This window comes from Crocuta crocuta, unplaced genomic scaffold (assembly GCF_008692635.1).
Source record: "Crocuta crocuta isolate KB4526 unplaced genomic scaffold, BGI_CrCroc_1.0 scaffold229, whole genome shotgun sequence".
In the NCBI taxonomy this organism is placed as follows: Eukaryota; Metazoa; Chordata; class Mammalia; order Carnivora; family Hyaenidae; genus Crocuta; species Crocuta crocuta.
The window spans coordinates 10297377-10315465 of record NW_027536464.1 but is presented as its reverse complement, the minus strand read 5'-3'; the positions used below and the strand labels follow the sequence as shown (position 1 = coordinate 10315465).

The 18089-nt window shown below is 38.2% G+C and overlaps 1 protein-coding gene across 3 annotated transcripts in view; it reads right to left on the bottom strand.

Moving 5' to 3' along the window:
• NYAP2 (neuronal tyrosine-phosphorylated phosphoinositide-3-kinase adaptor 2) overlaps nucleotides 1–18089 on the bottom strand; it is a 180596-nt gene that overhangs the window by 36403 nt on the left and 126104 nt on the right. For 2 of the 3 annotated variants that reach the window (XM_077748600.1, XM_077748601.1), the window contains one exon: nucleotides 7712–7815. In XM_077748600.1, coding sequence (XP_077604726.1) covers nucleotides 7712–7815 — 104 coding nt within the window. Of the gene's footprint in view, nucleotides 1–1867; nucleotides 2011–7711; nucleotides 7816–18089 lie in introns of those variants that run through there. The other variant, XM_077748602.1, reaches the window with a different exon arrangement.

Sequence of the window (18089 nt, the reverse complement as noted above, 5' to 3'; positions counted from 1 at the left end):
ACTGTCTAGAGAATTTTAAATCAGTAGTAAGGGGCACCTGGGTGGCTCAGTTGGTTGAGTGTCAGCTCAGGTCATGATCTCACGGTTTGTGAGTTCGAGCCCCTTGTTGGGCTCTGTGCTGACAGCTTGGAGCCTGGAGCTGCCTCAGATTCTGTGTCTCCCCCTCTCTCTGCCCCTCCCATGCTCATGCTGTCTCTCTCTGCCTCTCAATAATAAACAAAAGTGTTAAAAAATTTTAAAAACATAAAATAAAATCAGTAATAAAAGTGACTAAAAGTCTGTCTGCCTTTTCTTATCGCCACGTGCCAGCAGTTCTACGCAAGGTCTGTGATACAGGGTGAATGCAACCATTCCCTCCTTGCCTACCCTCTTCGGAATACCACAGATTAGAATGACTTTCCCACCTAGAATTTTCTAGCAAGTAGGGAAGTTGAATATTTGGAAGAAGGAAAAGCTGTAAGAGGAAAGAGAAAGAATTCTTTTTCTAGCAGTTTATGTCTGTCTATCCAAGACTTTCCCTACATGTTATCTCATTAATCCTCAACAACTACAACATCAACCACACAAGGTAGATAGCACTGTACCCATTTTACAGATGAGAAAACAGAGTCCAAAAATTCAAACAACATATTCAAGGCCACAAGCTACTAACTGGTGGACTCCAGACCAATAATAAAAATCTTCTAATCTAATCAACAACAGCTGGTTTTTATCCAGCTGAGTAGCTAAGATCACAAGGCTGACATCTAACAGGTACAAAACTTGGACAAGGTACTTGTGTACGGTTGTAATGTGGGATGAGAATGGCAGCCTCGGGTAGAACTGTAGAGAGCATGCCTGTGGTGATGTGGGGAAGCTCTCAGCAGTCCTGAAATACAATAAACACATCAGAGATGACAATAAATGGCACATGGTTTTCAATATGCTAAAGCTCAGTGAAGAAATCCGAACAATGTTTGGTCTTTTGCATGAGTTCAAGAATGCTGGTTAGAGACTTTAGCTACCTTACACTTTTACCTGCAGCTCTAGTGGGTGAGGTTATCAATTCAGATGCTGAGGACACCACACGCACATATCCAGGACTGCGGCAGTCGGAGGGTGGACGCTCTCTCAGCCTTTTGTCCCTGTCCCTACCCCTCTGTGTCCACTTCTTCTAGAATGTCCTCTAGTTTTTTACACTCTGCCTCCCATTCTATGGGCATAAATGGCAAGATTATATGTGTGTGTGGGGGGGCGGTTATTGGCATAGGACACAGGGATATGTTTGTTTAGGTTTGTTCTATTCAATAATGGAGTTACTGGGAGACCGGCCATGACAGTTCTGCTTTTTAAAAGATGATTCCCAAATATTCCGCCACCTGAAATATACAAAAGTTAACACAGGATGATGCCTGAGAAACAGGCCAGATTTCTTAGCTGTACTATAGTGTGTTGTGAAAAGCAATCGGAGTCTCTGCTACTTGAATTCTTTGCATAATAGTGGAGATCAAAAAATGCCAATATTTCATTAAACATATTACTGGATTTGCTTATTATTTAAAAGTAATAAGAAAAATTTGGGAGTTTTTAACATGAAATTAATTATAGAGAGTCTCATAGGGTACTAAAGCCTAATATTTATATAAAGCAATCAGACAGGATTATTGACAGCACATATAAGATACGGCTTTTTTGTTTTTGCTTTTTGGCACTTTGCATTATTGTAATGCACTTTTGCCATAATCCATGGCAATGGATCAATATAAACACTGACATTCTTAATTATAATATGAATTTATTCCACAATTCACAGGGCTAGATCCAATCTCTTCAGTAAATATCATTATTATAACAAATAATTATAATTCCTTTGTAACATAATCTTTGTTCACATAGCACTTCAGTTTACAATTTCAAGTTAGTACAGATAAACCCCTCTCCAGCGTGATGATGTTGCACTTGTAAAGGTAGCAGGGTGTTTCAAGTATCCTTGTTGAGTTTTTACATATTTGGAAATATATGTCAGTCAACCTGTATGCAAAACAATAGGAGTCATTGTAAAATCTATTGCATGGCCTGGAGGAAACTCTGTGGTGGGAAGCTATGTGTTAATGAAGTGAGTTCAACATTTGCTGTTGGTTGTGTGTTCTGTTTCTGCTTTTCCTCCATTTCCATCATGCACTGTAATAATGAGCATACAGTCGAATCAGCCGTGTAAAGTACAAAGACAATGCAGAATACTCTCTGGGGTCAGGTCTGATAAGAGTAGCTGGAATATTCACAGGGTCTTAACAACAATAACAAAAGTTTGTTCAACATTTGAAAAACAGATGGTGGAGAAGGACCCCTTCCTCGTGTTAAGTTGGGACGGAGCATGCTCTCCAACCACATATTCTGTTCTCTCCCATCCACTACAAGACTTTCAGCTTCTAGATAAGAAACATGTGAAAATATATATACAGCTGATCAGTGAAACCTCTTAATACATACGTTCTAGGTCTATAAGGTTTAAGGCTAGAATAAAGTATGTACAGTCTTGACAAAAAAAAGTCATGTTCATGCTAATGGTGGCTTGGAAATTCTGAAGGCAAAGCATCATTGAAGCTTCTCTATTCTTAGGGTTTGTTTCTTCTGTTTTTCTACTTGATCCCATGCATTGAAGATGAAGTTAAATTAGAACATACCCTTTACGGTTACATTATTCAGACATATGAGTAGGCATTGAGTGGATGGAATCAGAATTCCCATGTCCTTGTTTGAGTATTTATGTTAATATACTCAGTCTCCCTTTGTCTTCACCCTCCTTCTGCTTTCCAGGCTCCTACAAGTTCTATGTGCAAAAATTCTGACTATCTGGAAAATTAAATGAAAGCCCACAACTGATGCAGACCCTGAGACAGAGCAGTGATCTTCTCAAAGCTTTAAGACAAAGCATTACTGAGACTGTGGGGCAAATCAACACATCCCACTGCACTGGAGATAGAAAATTAAGGAAAGGGACAATTTTAGACTATATGAGAAAAACATTTTTTCAGGGATATATATAGAGAGAAACTTTGTAGGTCAGCAAAAGATCACTGATTCTCACACAGTGCCCTGACTGCTAGTGGTCTGCCCCTGAACTGGGTACAGCCTGGGTCACTGTATCATATAAACCGATCCCTAATCCTTATCTTTGAATGATTTACTCTCCTTTTTTATAAAGGTATCTCAAAAGCAATTTTGACATCCAGGCATGTCCAGAACACATTCTGGACATTTGCCAAGCTTGGGCCACCCCAACATGTTCTTTCATTATCTAGAAAACCTGGCCTAATGCTGTCTTGCAGACATAGCTATGGCGTCCATGAGGAGAGAACATGTTCTGCTCTGTGGCCAGCCCAGGCAGGCTCTCATTACACCCCAGCAGAATCATCAAACATCAAAAGGGGAAGTTAGGAGCTTGGAAAGGGTCCAGAAGACTGGCACTAAATGGAATAAATGTTTGAGAAATCATACTCAAGGGGCAAGTTGAAAGGGCCCAGTGTGCTTGCCTGGCTAACAGTTTATGAGGATACAGAAAAGATGCTGGGGCGATGCCTGTCCTAAGTAATGAAGAGGCATCCATCGGTGCACAGAAGATCCACAGAACAAGAGATAATGGCTTCAGAGGCGACTGTGAGATTTCCAAAGAGGTTTGGGTCTGTCAGCCTTTGAAATGTATGTCCAAAGGATATTACAGATGGCCTTTTCCTAACCCTTCCCCAAGATCAAGGATAATCAGAGATAATCCAGTTTAGAAAGATCAACTAGCCTCAGGGAGAAGGTGAAGTTTCATTTCAACACGTAGGTCACTGTTATTGTGATGTGATTCTGTGATATGATGTGATCACCACTCTGGGACTCTCTGATTTGACATGGGATGTGTTACCTAACAAATGTGAAGTGTGTACCTTCGTGAGTGACTAAGTGTATGAGTGTGAGCGAGTATGTATGTGTATATGTGAGTATGTGAGAGTTTGGGGGTATAAGGGAGCATAAGTGCATATTAATGTGAGTGTGTGTGTACACGTGCACGCCTGTGTGTGTGTGTGCATGCACCCATGTGTGTACTGCGTGCATATGTATGTATAGTGGAGGGTGTGGTGTTCATCTCCTTCCTTCCCTGGAAAACAAATACAAACATTCTTTGGGAACCTTTTTCCAAGGAGACCTGGCACTTCTGTTCAGAGACACACCCTCGCTGCTCCATTCTTGAAAGAAAGCATGGCCTTCACGTGGCCAGGGGCATTAACTGCTGTCCTATCACCTGCTGTGACAAGACCACAAATGGTTTCATTGCCAGTGGAATGGGGGTCACATTCCAAGAGGTAGGCTTGATCTCAGCCGAATCAGAGGAATGACATGAACTTCATTTTCTACTGTCTATAAAAGTGGTCACACCCCTTTCTTCTGAACACATCTTTCTACTTTACTACAGAAGGGAAAAAGGGAAAGTTACATGTACTCCAAGTCCCATATGACTTCTAGACAGTTTTACTTTTATAACTAAGGAAAGGAGAACAGTTTTTTTTTCACAGTAGGCACAGAAATTTGGTTTAATTTCCAAAGATCTACATTCAGACAAATGCCAAAATCCGTGGGCACGTGGCAAGAAAATTCCAAGTGGATGTCCTGCTTCTTGTCTAGTCTACTTATTCTGGAGTGAATTAACAAAGAAAAAAAATGGGTTTTCATTTCTCTGAGTTTCAAAGATTATACTCTAAATGCTTTACAACTCACTTCTTTCCTGAGCTTTCCATTTTCTCCTACATATTTGAAGCTTCCAGTCAGATAAGATTATGTATTTCTACAAATCTTGTGTCTGCTGTAGTTACCTGAGACCAAAAAATTGCAAAATCAAGCAAAAGCTATCTTGACTTTGTTGATACACAAATGCAGATAGTGGACAGTCACTGTTGGCTCTAGGCTCCCTGAAGCTCAGTCTGTCTCTAGATTCTTTGGGGGCAAATAATCATTACTGGCCTAGGCCTGGAGGGCCACTGTGGGCACCTCAGTATTTTCCTGTCGAAGCAGTATCAGGCACTTCCATATACCCTTCTGCAACACCTCTTAGAAAGCTCCTACCATGACATGTAATGACAAGTCAAAAATTTTTACTGAGGAAATGGAAAAGAGATCGGATACAAACAAAGGATCTGAATGAAAGAAAACACAGTGCCTTCTCTATGAAAGGTAATGTCCCTTAATGTGGCTGAAATGGCATGGGCGTCCTAAAGCCAGCTTCCTCAGCTCATTAGCACCCATTGGAATTATTTTAGGGATTAGTGATTGCTTTTGTTTGTTTTAAAGAGATCAAGTGGTTGTCCATGGTTTCCTAATAAGAGGTGGATCCATCTCTTATTACACATTCTGTGATTAAATAATTACTGGGAATCCAGGTATTTGAAAAACTGCTTAAGAAGTGAGCAAGGGGACTGTTTGTTGGATAAAACTGATGTTGCATATCCTAGTTGGTGTCTGAATATTCTCTCTTACAGGCAACAAGTCAACACTGCCTTGGGTTACTGAACAAAGGCAGTGTCATCACCACAACAAAGGGTTGTTACTTAGACATCTCAGTCAAGAGCCTGAGAACAAGGTGAGAAGAGATCTGCAAAAGGTAGCCGTAGACTTTAGGGCTAAGTTATAGGAATGTAAAGCAAGGTTGTTCTCAGCCAAGTTTACTTCTTTAGTACAGGAACAGGCAAACATTACAAATACTAGTTCAAAGCTCTAACAGCCCATCTAGATATGGATGTGTGCCAGAATTTCTGCTGGTTGGGGCTTTCTCACTTTGCTATATTTTGAAGAATAAAGAGTATCCCATCAGGTAAACCAAGAGCTGATAATGCAAAGGCCCAAAGATCATGTCTCGTTTTTATCCCAGAAGTTTATTCCAGGAAACTGCTTTCATTTTAACCCAGGGACCCTTTCATTTAAAGGGGTTTAGGATGAAAGAACTATAAAGATAATTAGGAAAAAAAGCAAAACAAAACAAAGAACACAAAACCTCTCCGTGATACTGAGGGTAACGTAACAGCAAGGTACATGTCCTTGGAAAATCAATTATATTAATGAAACCTTCTGACAGCTAAATTTCCCTCCTTTCTGGATTCAATTTTTAAAATGTTAAATATTGATAAATGGAATTTTTGAAATAGCCTTAAATCAACTAAGAAACTAACTTTATTTTAGTGAGGTTAATTACATTATTTATTTATTAATTCATTGTCTTATTGTTTCCACTTTTTTTTCGCTCCAAAAGTGTTTGAGCTGGATACATTTAGTTATGAAAGCATTTAACATTTTAAATTAAGACACAAGGAATTCTAAATGACACTTGAGATGCCCCTTGAGAGAAGCCTCTCATCTCTCGTGTTTATAGAGAACTCATATATTCATAAATCAAATCCTGTGCACATTTAAGCCAGACCAAAATACTAAAAAAGCACTGTGTCTCCCACTAGAAAAAAAACTGCAATATTCTGCTTAGTTGTGTTTTTAAAATAGCTTGACATTTTAAATAATTGATGAATATGTAATTTGCTAATCGGTAACGGGCAGTTCCCATAGAGGTACCATCGCTAGTTTTATAGTTTACTATTTCAGAAGAGTTTTATGAATGCAAAGATTAAAGCTGGGACGTGGAGAGAGAAATCACTCCAGGACATTATCCTATTTAACACCCATAATACTTAACAGTAACAACAATTAAGCTTCACAAATGAAGTCAATGTACTGAATTTCTATTGGGTGAGTTATAGATAGACATTTACGTGTTGTGATTACTGATTACTCCCCAGAGACAACCATGTGCCCAAATGAACATCAGAGCAACATACTGTTAATGTAAAGGATTAAATGATATTTTAGTTTATGCTTTTATTTCTCGACTCTTTTCTCCAAGCCATAATAGAGATCTTATTTACCATGCATGAACACTTAACATCCTCTTTCTGAGAACATTTCTGATGTTGTTGGTATAAGAGAGGAAAGTCACTTATTTAAAGATCGCCTTATTAATCTACAGTTTTTGGTAAGTACCTAGATTATCTGGTCGGTCAGTTTGTCTTTATAGTCTAAGAAAACTAGCTGCCATGTTCAGTCCAGATGAGTTGGTATTTGAATATTTATAAGGACATCGATATTCACAGTGTCTTACAATCATGCTCCAAGCTAAATAGAAATAAAAGCAAAATGGCCACAAATATTACAGTATAATAGGATAAGAGCTGAAAGATATGTACAAATTCATTGACAACATCTGTGCAAGTGTTATAGACAAAACATTTAAAAAGAAATCTACATAAAACAAAGTAGATAAATTTATCAAATGTTGATAAATTTTCAGAGACAGTATAAAAGTACACAAAACATGGAAGAGAGAAAGAATTTTTTAAAAAAAATAACCACCAAGCCAATACATAGAATACAAATTTACTACATTAATATTACAGAATGATGGGAACCAGAGACAAAAACGATTTGGTAACAAACAGCAAAGAAAGTTTCACCAGTCACAGAGAAGAAAGACTTTCCCTTTCAGATGAGAACACAGACTGCCACAACTCACCCCCTCCACCCACACACACAGAGAAAAAGAAAAGCAAACGCAAGAGTTGTCTACAGCAACACATGACAGACAGAGGTGGAAGCGTCTGGCATGTTGCATCACACGAAGTCAATCACGATTGGCTAACGATGATGGTACCTGGCTCTGTTGCAGGTCACTGGCTTGCCTGAGAGGAGTAACTGACGGAGGGGGCACACCTGATGTGGACGCAGACCGGCCTAATTTGCAGCTTACTTTCGGCTCTGTGAACAGGGGGGAAAGGCAGAGGGTTAGCTGAATCTGCAGTGAGGATCAGCTTTCAGGCTCCCGTTTTGTTTTGCTGCATGCTCTTTCAGTGCATCGAATACTCCCGATGCTTGCTAGCAATTGGCAGGTCATGAAACAACCAACTGGAAAACAAGCTTTATTTGCACTCAGCTCCTGGAAATAAAGAACAAGTCATGGAAGCAAAGGCTTTGTTCCTTTGGATATTTCACCTCATTCAGGGTTAGTTTCTACAGCGTGATTACTAGAGCAAGAGCCCCATTCAGGAAAAAAGCAAATGACATGAACATTTCAACTACCTTCTTTTCAGCGCTGGTCTAGAGGTGTTGAAATGTCTTTTCTACCTGTCCGAAAATATTTCCTCCCTCCCTCCCTTCCTTTCTCTCTCTCTCTTTTTTTTTCCCCTTCTAATTTCAAAATCGATAACCTTGGGTTTGTGCTGAAAGGTGGCATTTCTCTAATTTATCTCTATGAACTTTCAAGTTTATAACTGTCTTCTAAGACTTCTGGCATTTTTCATCATACCAGTATTTTTCCAAGTTATAAAAACATTTCCCTAACTCTTCCTTGATTTCAGGAGCTCAAATGAGCTGCATAGGCCATTGATGGGATACTTTGGAGATGAGAATTTGGGAATGGAAGAGTTCCTTTGGAGTAGAGAGGATGCTAATTTTAATGTTAATGTATCTGAAGATATTTGAGAAGAAAATATTTTTGTCACAGACTTTTATATTGGCTGTCACTTTTTGAGTGCCAGGTATATTCTAGCTTCAGTCTGGGCTACATTTAAATTATCTCTAATCCTAAAGATATTCTATAGAGTTACACAGCTAGAAAAGCTGCCAATTTATACATATACTTACATATATATGGATATATTGGAAACCTCCTTGCCTATCCCCATAATCTCTCTGCTCAAAAGTAACTCAGACACCATTGTCCTGGGCTGACTTTCCTAGATTACTTTGAAGCGATCCACCTTATTCCAAGTTTTCCAATGATTCCATATTTCATATGATAGAAACTTCAAACCTTCTTGACTAATTTTCAAAGGCCTCCAGTGATCTGATCAGATCCACTCTGTTTTCACTGTTCTCCTCAAAGCACATGCTTCCCTCTCAGTTTCTTCATTTGATCTTTCTTCCATCCTTCACCTCAGGGTGTGCCCTTGTGTGGACTTCCATCAGACTAAGTCTTACCCATTTTCGAAGACCAACTTCAGCAAGTGCTTCCTACTGCGAAGCATCCTGATTCTCCCTTCTGAAACTTCCCTAGAGCTTATACAGTGCTTGTAATGCTTGCTGTGGCTTTGAGCATTTACGTTAGTGTGGACCGCATAGTAAGTGTTCAATCAGTATGCACTTTTCTTTCAGTGAAGACACTCAGTTTAACCTAGAAAAGGTCGATGCAACTGCTAAAAAGAAATTGAGGCAATGAAAGTAACATACAGTATGTTTTAAAGCCTGAGTTCAAGGCCCTACTCCCCTACTTATAAAGGCAGTGATTCTCATTCAAAGGGTTTGTGACTTTCTAGGGTCTATTTCAGAAGAGGCATGTAGTTTGGAAACTCTCCCCAACTTACTTTTATGCAGATGATTCTAGTATCTACTCAACCGCTTTTGAAAGGTGTTTAAATATAACAGTATTATATACGATGACATAAACTATCACTGTAACTTAGAAATTAATCTCATTTCCCAGGAGGCATAAATCCTTGCATACCTTAGTAAATCATCTTTTGTCATATCAAATAACAGACAAAGCATCCATCCCAATCCTGGTTAACATGTATTTAGAGTGGGGCCAATGTTTCCATATAACCCTTTACTATGGTAGCACATTTAGTCACATGGAGTCAGAAAATTCACTACTTTTTTTTCCCTAGGAAAGGATGGCAAATAATATCTCTTTACTTAAAGTCCTTTTCAAGTTTATATTAAAGAGATTATCTGATGAGTGACATAGTTCAAAGCCTTTTATATTACCCAGTATACCTATGGATTAATTTCTCCTGCTAGGTTTCCACCCAGATTCTGACTTAACCAGCCTCTTTGAAACATGGACACTGATATCTCTAATGAACAGACTGAGCTGTACCAAAATCCAGGCAAACTCCCCATTTCATCATGACCTGAAAAGGCCTGGCCTTACCCCCATTGAACATCAATCCAGAGCATACCTGAGCTCATAAAGCCCCTTAGGTACTGCAATACAAACCACTAAATCCACTTTACACACAGTGGTTTATGCTACTAGCCAACTACCCTGGGGGCTAGCTCTAAGGTGAGGTCACACTGGAGTCAACTGTTCAATCTCAAGGGTCATATGGGTCATGATTCTACCTGCAGCAGCAGACTAACATTGTGATCATAAAGCCATTATGTCCATGTGCTTACACAAATACACACATATACACACTATGTAACATTACTCTGCTTAATGGTGTCATGTTGTAGGGACATTATTAAAATTGTGAAGTTTTGGTTTATCTTTATCTCACTCATTTTAGCTCTTTGGTCTTCTTTCAGTTTTACATGGTCCTTATATGCATTTCAAGTTTATTATATTATGAAGTGTATAAGACCAGGTTGGTGGTCTTTATGATGTTGCATCCACCAAGGTTCCCTTGACCAAAAGAGTTGTCTGAAGAAGTCCCCAAAATCCTAGAAAAGTGTCTGATTAAAACAACATCTTATAGAGATTCTTTAGAGGTATAACACTGAGGTTAAATTGTCCAACACACTTGCCATTGGAAATACGCTGAGCTTTGAGCCTTAAACGGATACTTAGGAGCCATGACACTAAAAACAGTAAAGTTTCATCCTGAATTTTGCTAATATAAAAATTGCCAANTCTGGGGGGGGGGGTGGTTAAAAACAATGGACATGTTCTGCAAAAGAGATCTAAGGTAGAACTTTCCTCCCCCAAGAAAACTCATTCCATTCCATTCCTTTAAGATTAATGATGAACTAAAAGGCTCCTGTCATTCCCACATCCAAGGAAACACCTCTTGTTTTGTAAGCACTATTATTAATCATCATCCTAGAAGTAATAGTGATGTTGTTTATGAAATTTCAATGAAGGTCAAGAGCAAAGAGAAGAAAAAAGAATAAGAAAAAGGTATTAGATTAAGGAAGAAAGAGAATCAGAAGGGAAAAGGAAGAATAGAAAAAGAAGCAGGGGAGGCAGGAAGGAAGGGAGGGAAGAAAAAAAGGAAGGAAGGAAGGAAGGAAGGAAGGAAGGAAGGAAGGAAGGAAGGAAAGAAGGAAGAAAGGATGGGAGGAAGGAAGGAAACAAGAGGGAAAGTAAAAGCAAAGGAAATAAAAAGGAAAGTACAAAGAAAAGGAAAAGAAAAGAGAGGCCAATTTTGACTTCTTGGAATAAACCATTATCAAGATATTATCATGAAATGTTTCCCAAGTAATACCTCACGATCATCTTAAAGTTTTTACACAGTGAACTGTATGAATTAATATTTCTTTGCTTTTATTCTTATTGGATTCAATTCATCACTGTTTTGTTTTGTTTTAGAGATAGTCATTCCTCAATCACTTCTCATCTTCCCTTTAAGGTGAATTGTATTTCTCTTCAAAATCATGTCCTTAGTAGTGTTACAGAATAATTTCCAGGGCATCCACTGCTATTATTGTGAGTATTGGAGTTCTCTTTGCTTTCAGAGCAAGGACAAATGATTCTTCTCAACTCCTGTATCTACACAGCAACAGGAGATTAGGGCATTTTCACCAAAGAAAACACTTTCATCTAGCATCAAAGAAATAAAATCAGTCAAATTCAGAAACATATCTTTCCTCTATCATAGTTTCTTTCCCTAATACACAATATTTTTCTCTAGTAGCAGAAATATATCATGATTCCCCCAAGTCATGTTGCTGAAAGTTTCTAATGAAGGACTCAAGGCTATATGAAAGTCACAAAGAGGCCTCTTTAAAATACACAAAAGTATGGTTATTACAAATCTATTTTTCATTTCGAAGGAAGGCATTTTCTGGAATTAACGCATATGCTCTCTGAGGTAAACTGGTATTTAAGTAATAAGTGGCAGTTTGGGGAAAACTATATTAAAACCTTCATGGATCCCACTTTGTTTAAAAGCTTCTACCACTCATCACAGTAAATGTATAAGATGCCCTCAAGTCCCATGTTAAATGTAATTTGTCCTGTTTATAATTTGCATGTATTCTTATAATTTTGCTTCAGAAACGACTGGACTGTGAGTAATCCAATTCATTCATGAGTGGCTATGATTTCTAGACAATCATTAAGCATACTCAGGAATTCTTGCAGTATTACGCAGTCTAATCTAGAAATTGTTCTCAAATGTAATAGAATTGTTTTTTTTATTTATTTTTAAATTTTCTTTAAATCCAAGTTAGTTAACCATTCGTGTAATGGTGGTTTCAGGAATAAAATTTAGTGATTCATCACTTACATATAACACCCAGTGCTCATCCCAGTGAGTGGCCTCCTTAATGCCCATCACCTATTTAGCCCATCTGCCACCCAACACCCCACCAGCAACCCTTAATTTGTTCTCTGTATTTTAGTGTCTCTTATGGTTTGCCTCCCTCTCTGTTTTTATCTTATTTTTTCTTCCATTCCCTTATGTTCATCTGTTTTAGTTTTTTAAATTCCACATGACTGAAATCATATTTGTCTTTCTCTGACTTATTTTGCTTAGCGTAGTACACTCTAGCTCCATCCACATCATTGCAAATGGCAAGATTTCATTCTTTTTGATCTCCAAGGAACTATAATAGATTTGTTTTAATACTAAATTTAACAATTAAGTGGACCTAATGCCATACCTTGCTTTAATTAAATATTCATTAATGTTAACCTGGCAGCTTCTTTTGGAATTTGGTGCTACCATTTTAGTTTTAATATCCAGTATTTTTGTAGGTCCCTGAGGAACTCAAAGTCCCAACATCATCAGTATGACACGGAAAAGAGAAGACATGTCTAATCATCATTGTGATCATTTTGTGACCAGGGAAAGAGAATCAGCAGGATGCAAACATGTACCCTGGGAATAGATATTCTGTCTCCAGCTTTCCATGGTCTGAATGAGACTTACATAGCTTTGAATGAGTCCCAGACTCATAGTCACAGACCAAGGTCCTAGTACTATCTGCAGGGTCAGATAGTAAAACTACAGACACTGGACTAACTGGTATTCTTCTTGGGAATACCAGAATTCTGGTGAAGATGTAAAATCCAAAGAAAAGTGAGATGGAGACATGATAGATAGAGTTTATGAGCCAATGATGGATACAAATTACAAGATCATTGTAGAGAGAAGAAGGAGGATCACATGCATGTAGGGTTGGGAATGCCCACTGTATTCCTTCTGAACATCTGAAGACCTGAGATTCCCCTTACCACTTGCCACTTTCTTACATAGAGAGAATATAAATCACACTACTGCCTACCATGTAGGGAGGCCCTACATGCTACAATGCATGGTTGGCTTCTTGCCTGGCAGCATAGCACAGTGAGGCATTAACAGTTTTGGGAATTTTTTTTGGTTTTGTTTTGGTTTGGGTTTTAGTGGGTTTTTTTGTTTTGACATCCTCTCTTATTGTAATATATAATTTATTGTCCTTTTTAAGTTTATTTACTTATTTTGAGAGAGAGAGAGAGCAGGCACATGAACAAGGGAGGGAGAAGGAGATGAGGGTTAAGGGTGGGGAAAGACAATCCCAAGCAGGCTCCACTCAGCTTGAAGCCTGACACAGGGCTGGATCCCAGGACTGTGAGATCATGACCTGAGCTGATATCAAGAGTCTGACTCTCACCCGACTGAGGTACCCAAGCACCCCGTGTAATATATAATTTCTGAAACACCCTTAGGATATTTATCACTTTAAGCTAAATATAAAAGGTGCTCTGATCTTCAAGAATACTTTATTTCGGGGCATCTGGGTGGCTCAGTCCGTTGAGCGTCCGACTCCGGCTCAGGTCATGATCTCACGGTTTGTGGGTTCGAGCTCCGCATCAGGCTCTGTGCTGACAGCTGGCTCAGAGCCTGGAGCCTGTTTCGGATTCTGTGTCTCCCTCTCTCTCTGACCCTCCCCTGTTCATGCTGTCTCTATCTCTCTCTCAAAAATAAATAAAATGTTTAAAAAAAAAAGAAAAAAAGAATACTTTATTTCACATTAAAACAAAATCATAGTATATGTGTACAAAGCACTATATTTTACCTATTTTATAAGTAATATATGCTCTTTGGGTGCCTGAATGGTTAAGTTGGTTAAGTGTCTGACTTCAGGTCATGAGCTTGCTGTTTGTGAGTTCAAGCCCCACATTGGGCACCACACTGACAGTGTGGAGCTTGCTTGGGATTCTCTCTCTCTCCCTCTCATTCTCTGCCCCTCCCCTACTTGCTCTCTCTCGGTCTCTCTCTCTCCTCTCTTTCTCGCAAAATAAATAAATAAACTTACAAAAATAAGTAATTGTTTATACTTAATACCATCACATAAAGAAAATCCATTTACCAAGATACAAATTTAAAAAGGCATACCACGATTTGCATCAAGATCAAATGCATATTACCATGGGGATAGACATTTCACTTTGCATTATGGCATCAAAAATAAACAAATAAAAATAGGATAAAATCTTTCATCGCCAATATAAGGAATGAAAAGATGACAAAAATAATGTAACTTTTTAAAAATTTTTTAAGTAAAACTATTTAATAATTATTTATTTTTGAGAGAGAGAGAGAGAGCAAAGAATGAGTAAGAGAGTGGGAGACACAGAATTTGAAACAGGCTCCAGGATCTTAGCTGTCAGGACAGAGCCCATCACTGGGCTTGAACCTGCAAACTGTGAGATCATGACCGGAGCTGAAGTCGAACACTTAACTGACTGAGCCACCCAGGCGCACCAATGTAACTTATTTTTAAAATGTGTTATATTCACTTCAAAATAACAAAATAAGAAGAAGGAAAGTCAACTTTAAATTTTATACCTCACCCACCTTATTAATGTAAAACCTCTTTATTCCTAACAAATGAAAATCAAAACTGGATGTAATACTAATGATATCTTCTCTTTACATCACTGACTTTCTGGGTTATTTAAGGGCAAACATCTTGAAACAAAATTTGGTCCAAAATAATTTATATGGTCCTTATGTAGGTTTTATTTCCATGGCCATGGACCTTATGCTTCTGCCTTGAACCACTGTCCACTTATGAACATAAATTAAGCATTACGTGTCTAGGAACAAGACTTATCTAAAAGCATGCATGGTCAAGTCCACCATGGAAGGGAACTTCCATCTGATTTCCAATAATGGCCATGTTTGTTCATAATATAGCAGAACTTCTGGAGGTCTCTAAGATCCTATGAGGAGGTAGTGACGAGGGCAAAGCTATTTTCAAAGAAGTACTAAGTAAGAGGTAATTTGCTTTTTCCGCTGGGTTCACAAATACACTCAAAGTCCAAAAACCACACTGCATGAATTTGCTGTGACCTTAGCACATCAAAGCAACAGCACCAAACTGTAGTAGTAATTATGTATTTTTCATTGCCACACAGACTTGAGTAATTGACAGATATTTTCACAAAAATGAATAAAGTAAGCCTATTGCTTTAAGGACAACAACTGATAGAATTTGTTGGCAATGATAAATCTGAGCTTTCAAGCAAGAATTCAAATTTTGAAAAACTTGTATGCACCACTGTGAGCTTGACAGCATCCTAATATTTAAAGACTTTTCTTATGAGATCAGTGGTGATATTAATTAATATGCTGTATTGATTTTTATAATGAAATGTGTCAACATATGGAAGATTTGCATGACTTTGTGAACCGATACTTTCTAAAAGCATGATGTTATAAATCATGCATGGGTGAGAGATCCATTTAAAGAGCAAGATAGACCATTGGGTTTTAATGTAACAGAGTATGATGAGTTCCTGGATAGGTAACGAACCCTTATGAAACTGCTATTCGTGGAGTTTGGGTAGGATATTAAAGAAGAATACACACAATTATGTGAAAAGGTTATCAAAATATACCTTTTTTTCAGTTACACATCTGTATGAAGACAAGTTTCCTTCATATATTTTAACCAAAGAAACATATTACCACAGATTGGATCCAAAGCAGATATGAGAACCTATGTTCTGTTAAGTCAGACAGTAAAGAGATTTACAAACATGTAAAACAATTTCAATCTCTTCACCGTTTGTTATAGTTTACGAGGATAGTTATTTGTCATAAAAATGTTTATGTTAATATATGATGGATTTATTTTTAATGAATAATTTTTTAATTTTCAATTTTAATTTCTAATATGATAAATATTGTCATGCTTAATCCATATGTTAGATGTAACTTCCAGCTCCAGGAGAGCTCTTTGGGATCCTCAGTAAGTTTTATGAACATAAGGAGTTCTGAGACTGAAGAGTTTGAGAGCAGTCGCTTTATATAGACTCTGAGTTCCCCAAAAGTTCCCTTAAAAAAGTAACTTTTTATGCAATTAATATACCATTGGACTACTTAAAAAACACAAATTGAAACAGAGGAAAATACCATGTTGAAGCACAACGGGAAACCTTTGAAAATGTCAGGGGATTCGGGAAGAACCAGTTTTGCAAAGCTGCCCTAGGAAAGCGTTGGTGACCATGTCCAAGAAAAGCTATTACCTGCCTCTGAGACCAGAGGGAAACCATCCAAATTCTCAGGGCACTTCTACCATTTATAAGAAGCAAGCTCCACGGTTCATTCATTGATTCTTTGCCGTTCATCAAAGAAATCTGTTGGAATCATTGAAATGCCCTCAAAAGTACTCTTGAGGGATTGTAAGTTTCGTTTACTAAGGTCACTGATTTTACCTCTCCTTTCTGATCTACTTTTTGTGCTTTCTTTTCATAACAAAGTTGTTAGGAGTGTGCCTAACTCAAGTTTGCTATTTGCTAAAATTTTTCTAAAGTTGTTGGTAACAGTTTTGGTAGCAAATGGTTAAACTTGACCAAAAAAATCATTTTAAAATTAAATTTAGGAGAGGTAATGGAAATCTTGTCATTCATTTTCACCCGTCCAGAATCCACTTGTGCTTATTTTTCTGGAAGAGCAGTTTGCGGTACCTTAGGAGAACGACATAAGCAGTAGATTCGGATCTTACAGTTCTGTAGGATGAAGCGCCTCAACGCCGGTTCCAGAAGTGACCACGTGACTCAGGTCCATCCAATCAACTATTCTATCCCCTCAGACTCACTGATTGGTTCAGGGGTGGACCTGTGACCCAAGTCAGCCAATGAGAGCTGCCTTCAGACTGTTGCTGGCGTTCTCGGGTCATTATACCTCTGAGTCAGGGCTGCTAAGCTCTCATCACTTAGCAGCTGAACCCTCATGGGCAGTTTGCTTGCCTTCTCTAAGCTCCAGTTTGTTCACACGTAAAATGGGAAAAATAAATGGATCCACTCAATGAAGTTCTTATAAGAAATAAGATAATAATTGTAGGTTTCACCTAAGCAACCCACATAGGATCTCAAGAAATGTGAGTTATTTGTAGCATTTAAAGGCAAATATGACCATTCAGCTCCTCTGCTTATACTATAAGGAAATCTAACCCCCCTCCTCACAATGGTACACGTGACTAAGCTCACATAACCGGTCTCCATTGCAGCCTCACCCCCGCCACATCGCATTAGGTTCTCCTAAAGCCTCACCATCTTCTCTTACCCCATGATTTTAATCATGCCATTCCACTCTGCTTGGTGCCTTTCCTCATATACTAGATCGTATGCTCTGTGAAGACAGAAGCCATGTCCATCTCATCCCCCAACACATTTACCCTGTGTCACATAACTGACCCCAGATAAGGACTCTTGAATTATTTATCGAATGAATCATTTTAAACCATATTTTAAAAAACGAAGCCAGTGTAAAAGATGAATTGTTTCTACATTTCTCATTAATAAGTTAAAAGCACATTCTTCCATTCTTTCACTTTTCCCAAGTTGCCAGCAAAAGGGCAAACGTACATTGACCAGACTTGAACTGAATTGAACATTAAAAAAATTGAGGGAAAAGATGTAGTGCCTGTTTTGGACAGTAGGTGGGAGTGCAAGTATTACTTGATACATACTCTGGCAGGTTTACAATGCTTCCAGAACTAGTCTCGGTAAATGCCCAGCCTAAGTCAGAAAGAACCTTCTTCTTTGTAATGTCTACTATGGCTTTTCAGAGAAACAGGGCATTCTTTGTGAATACTGT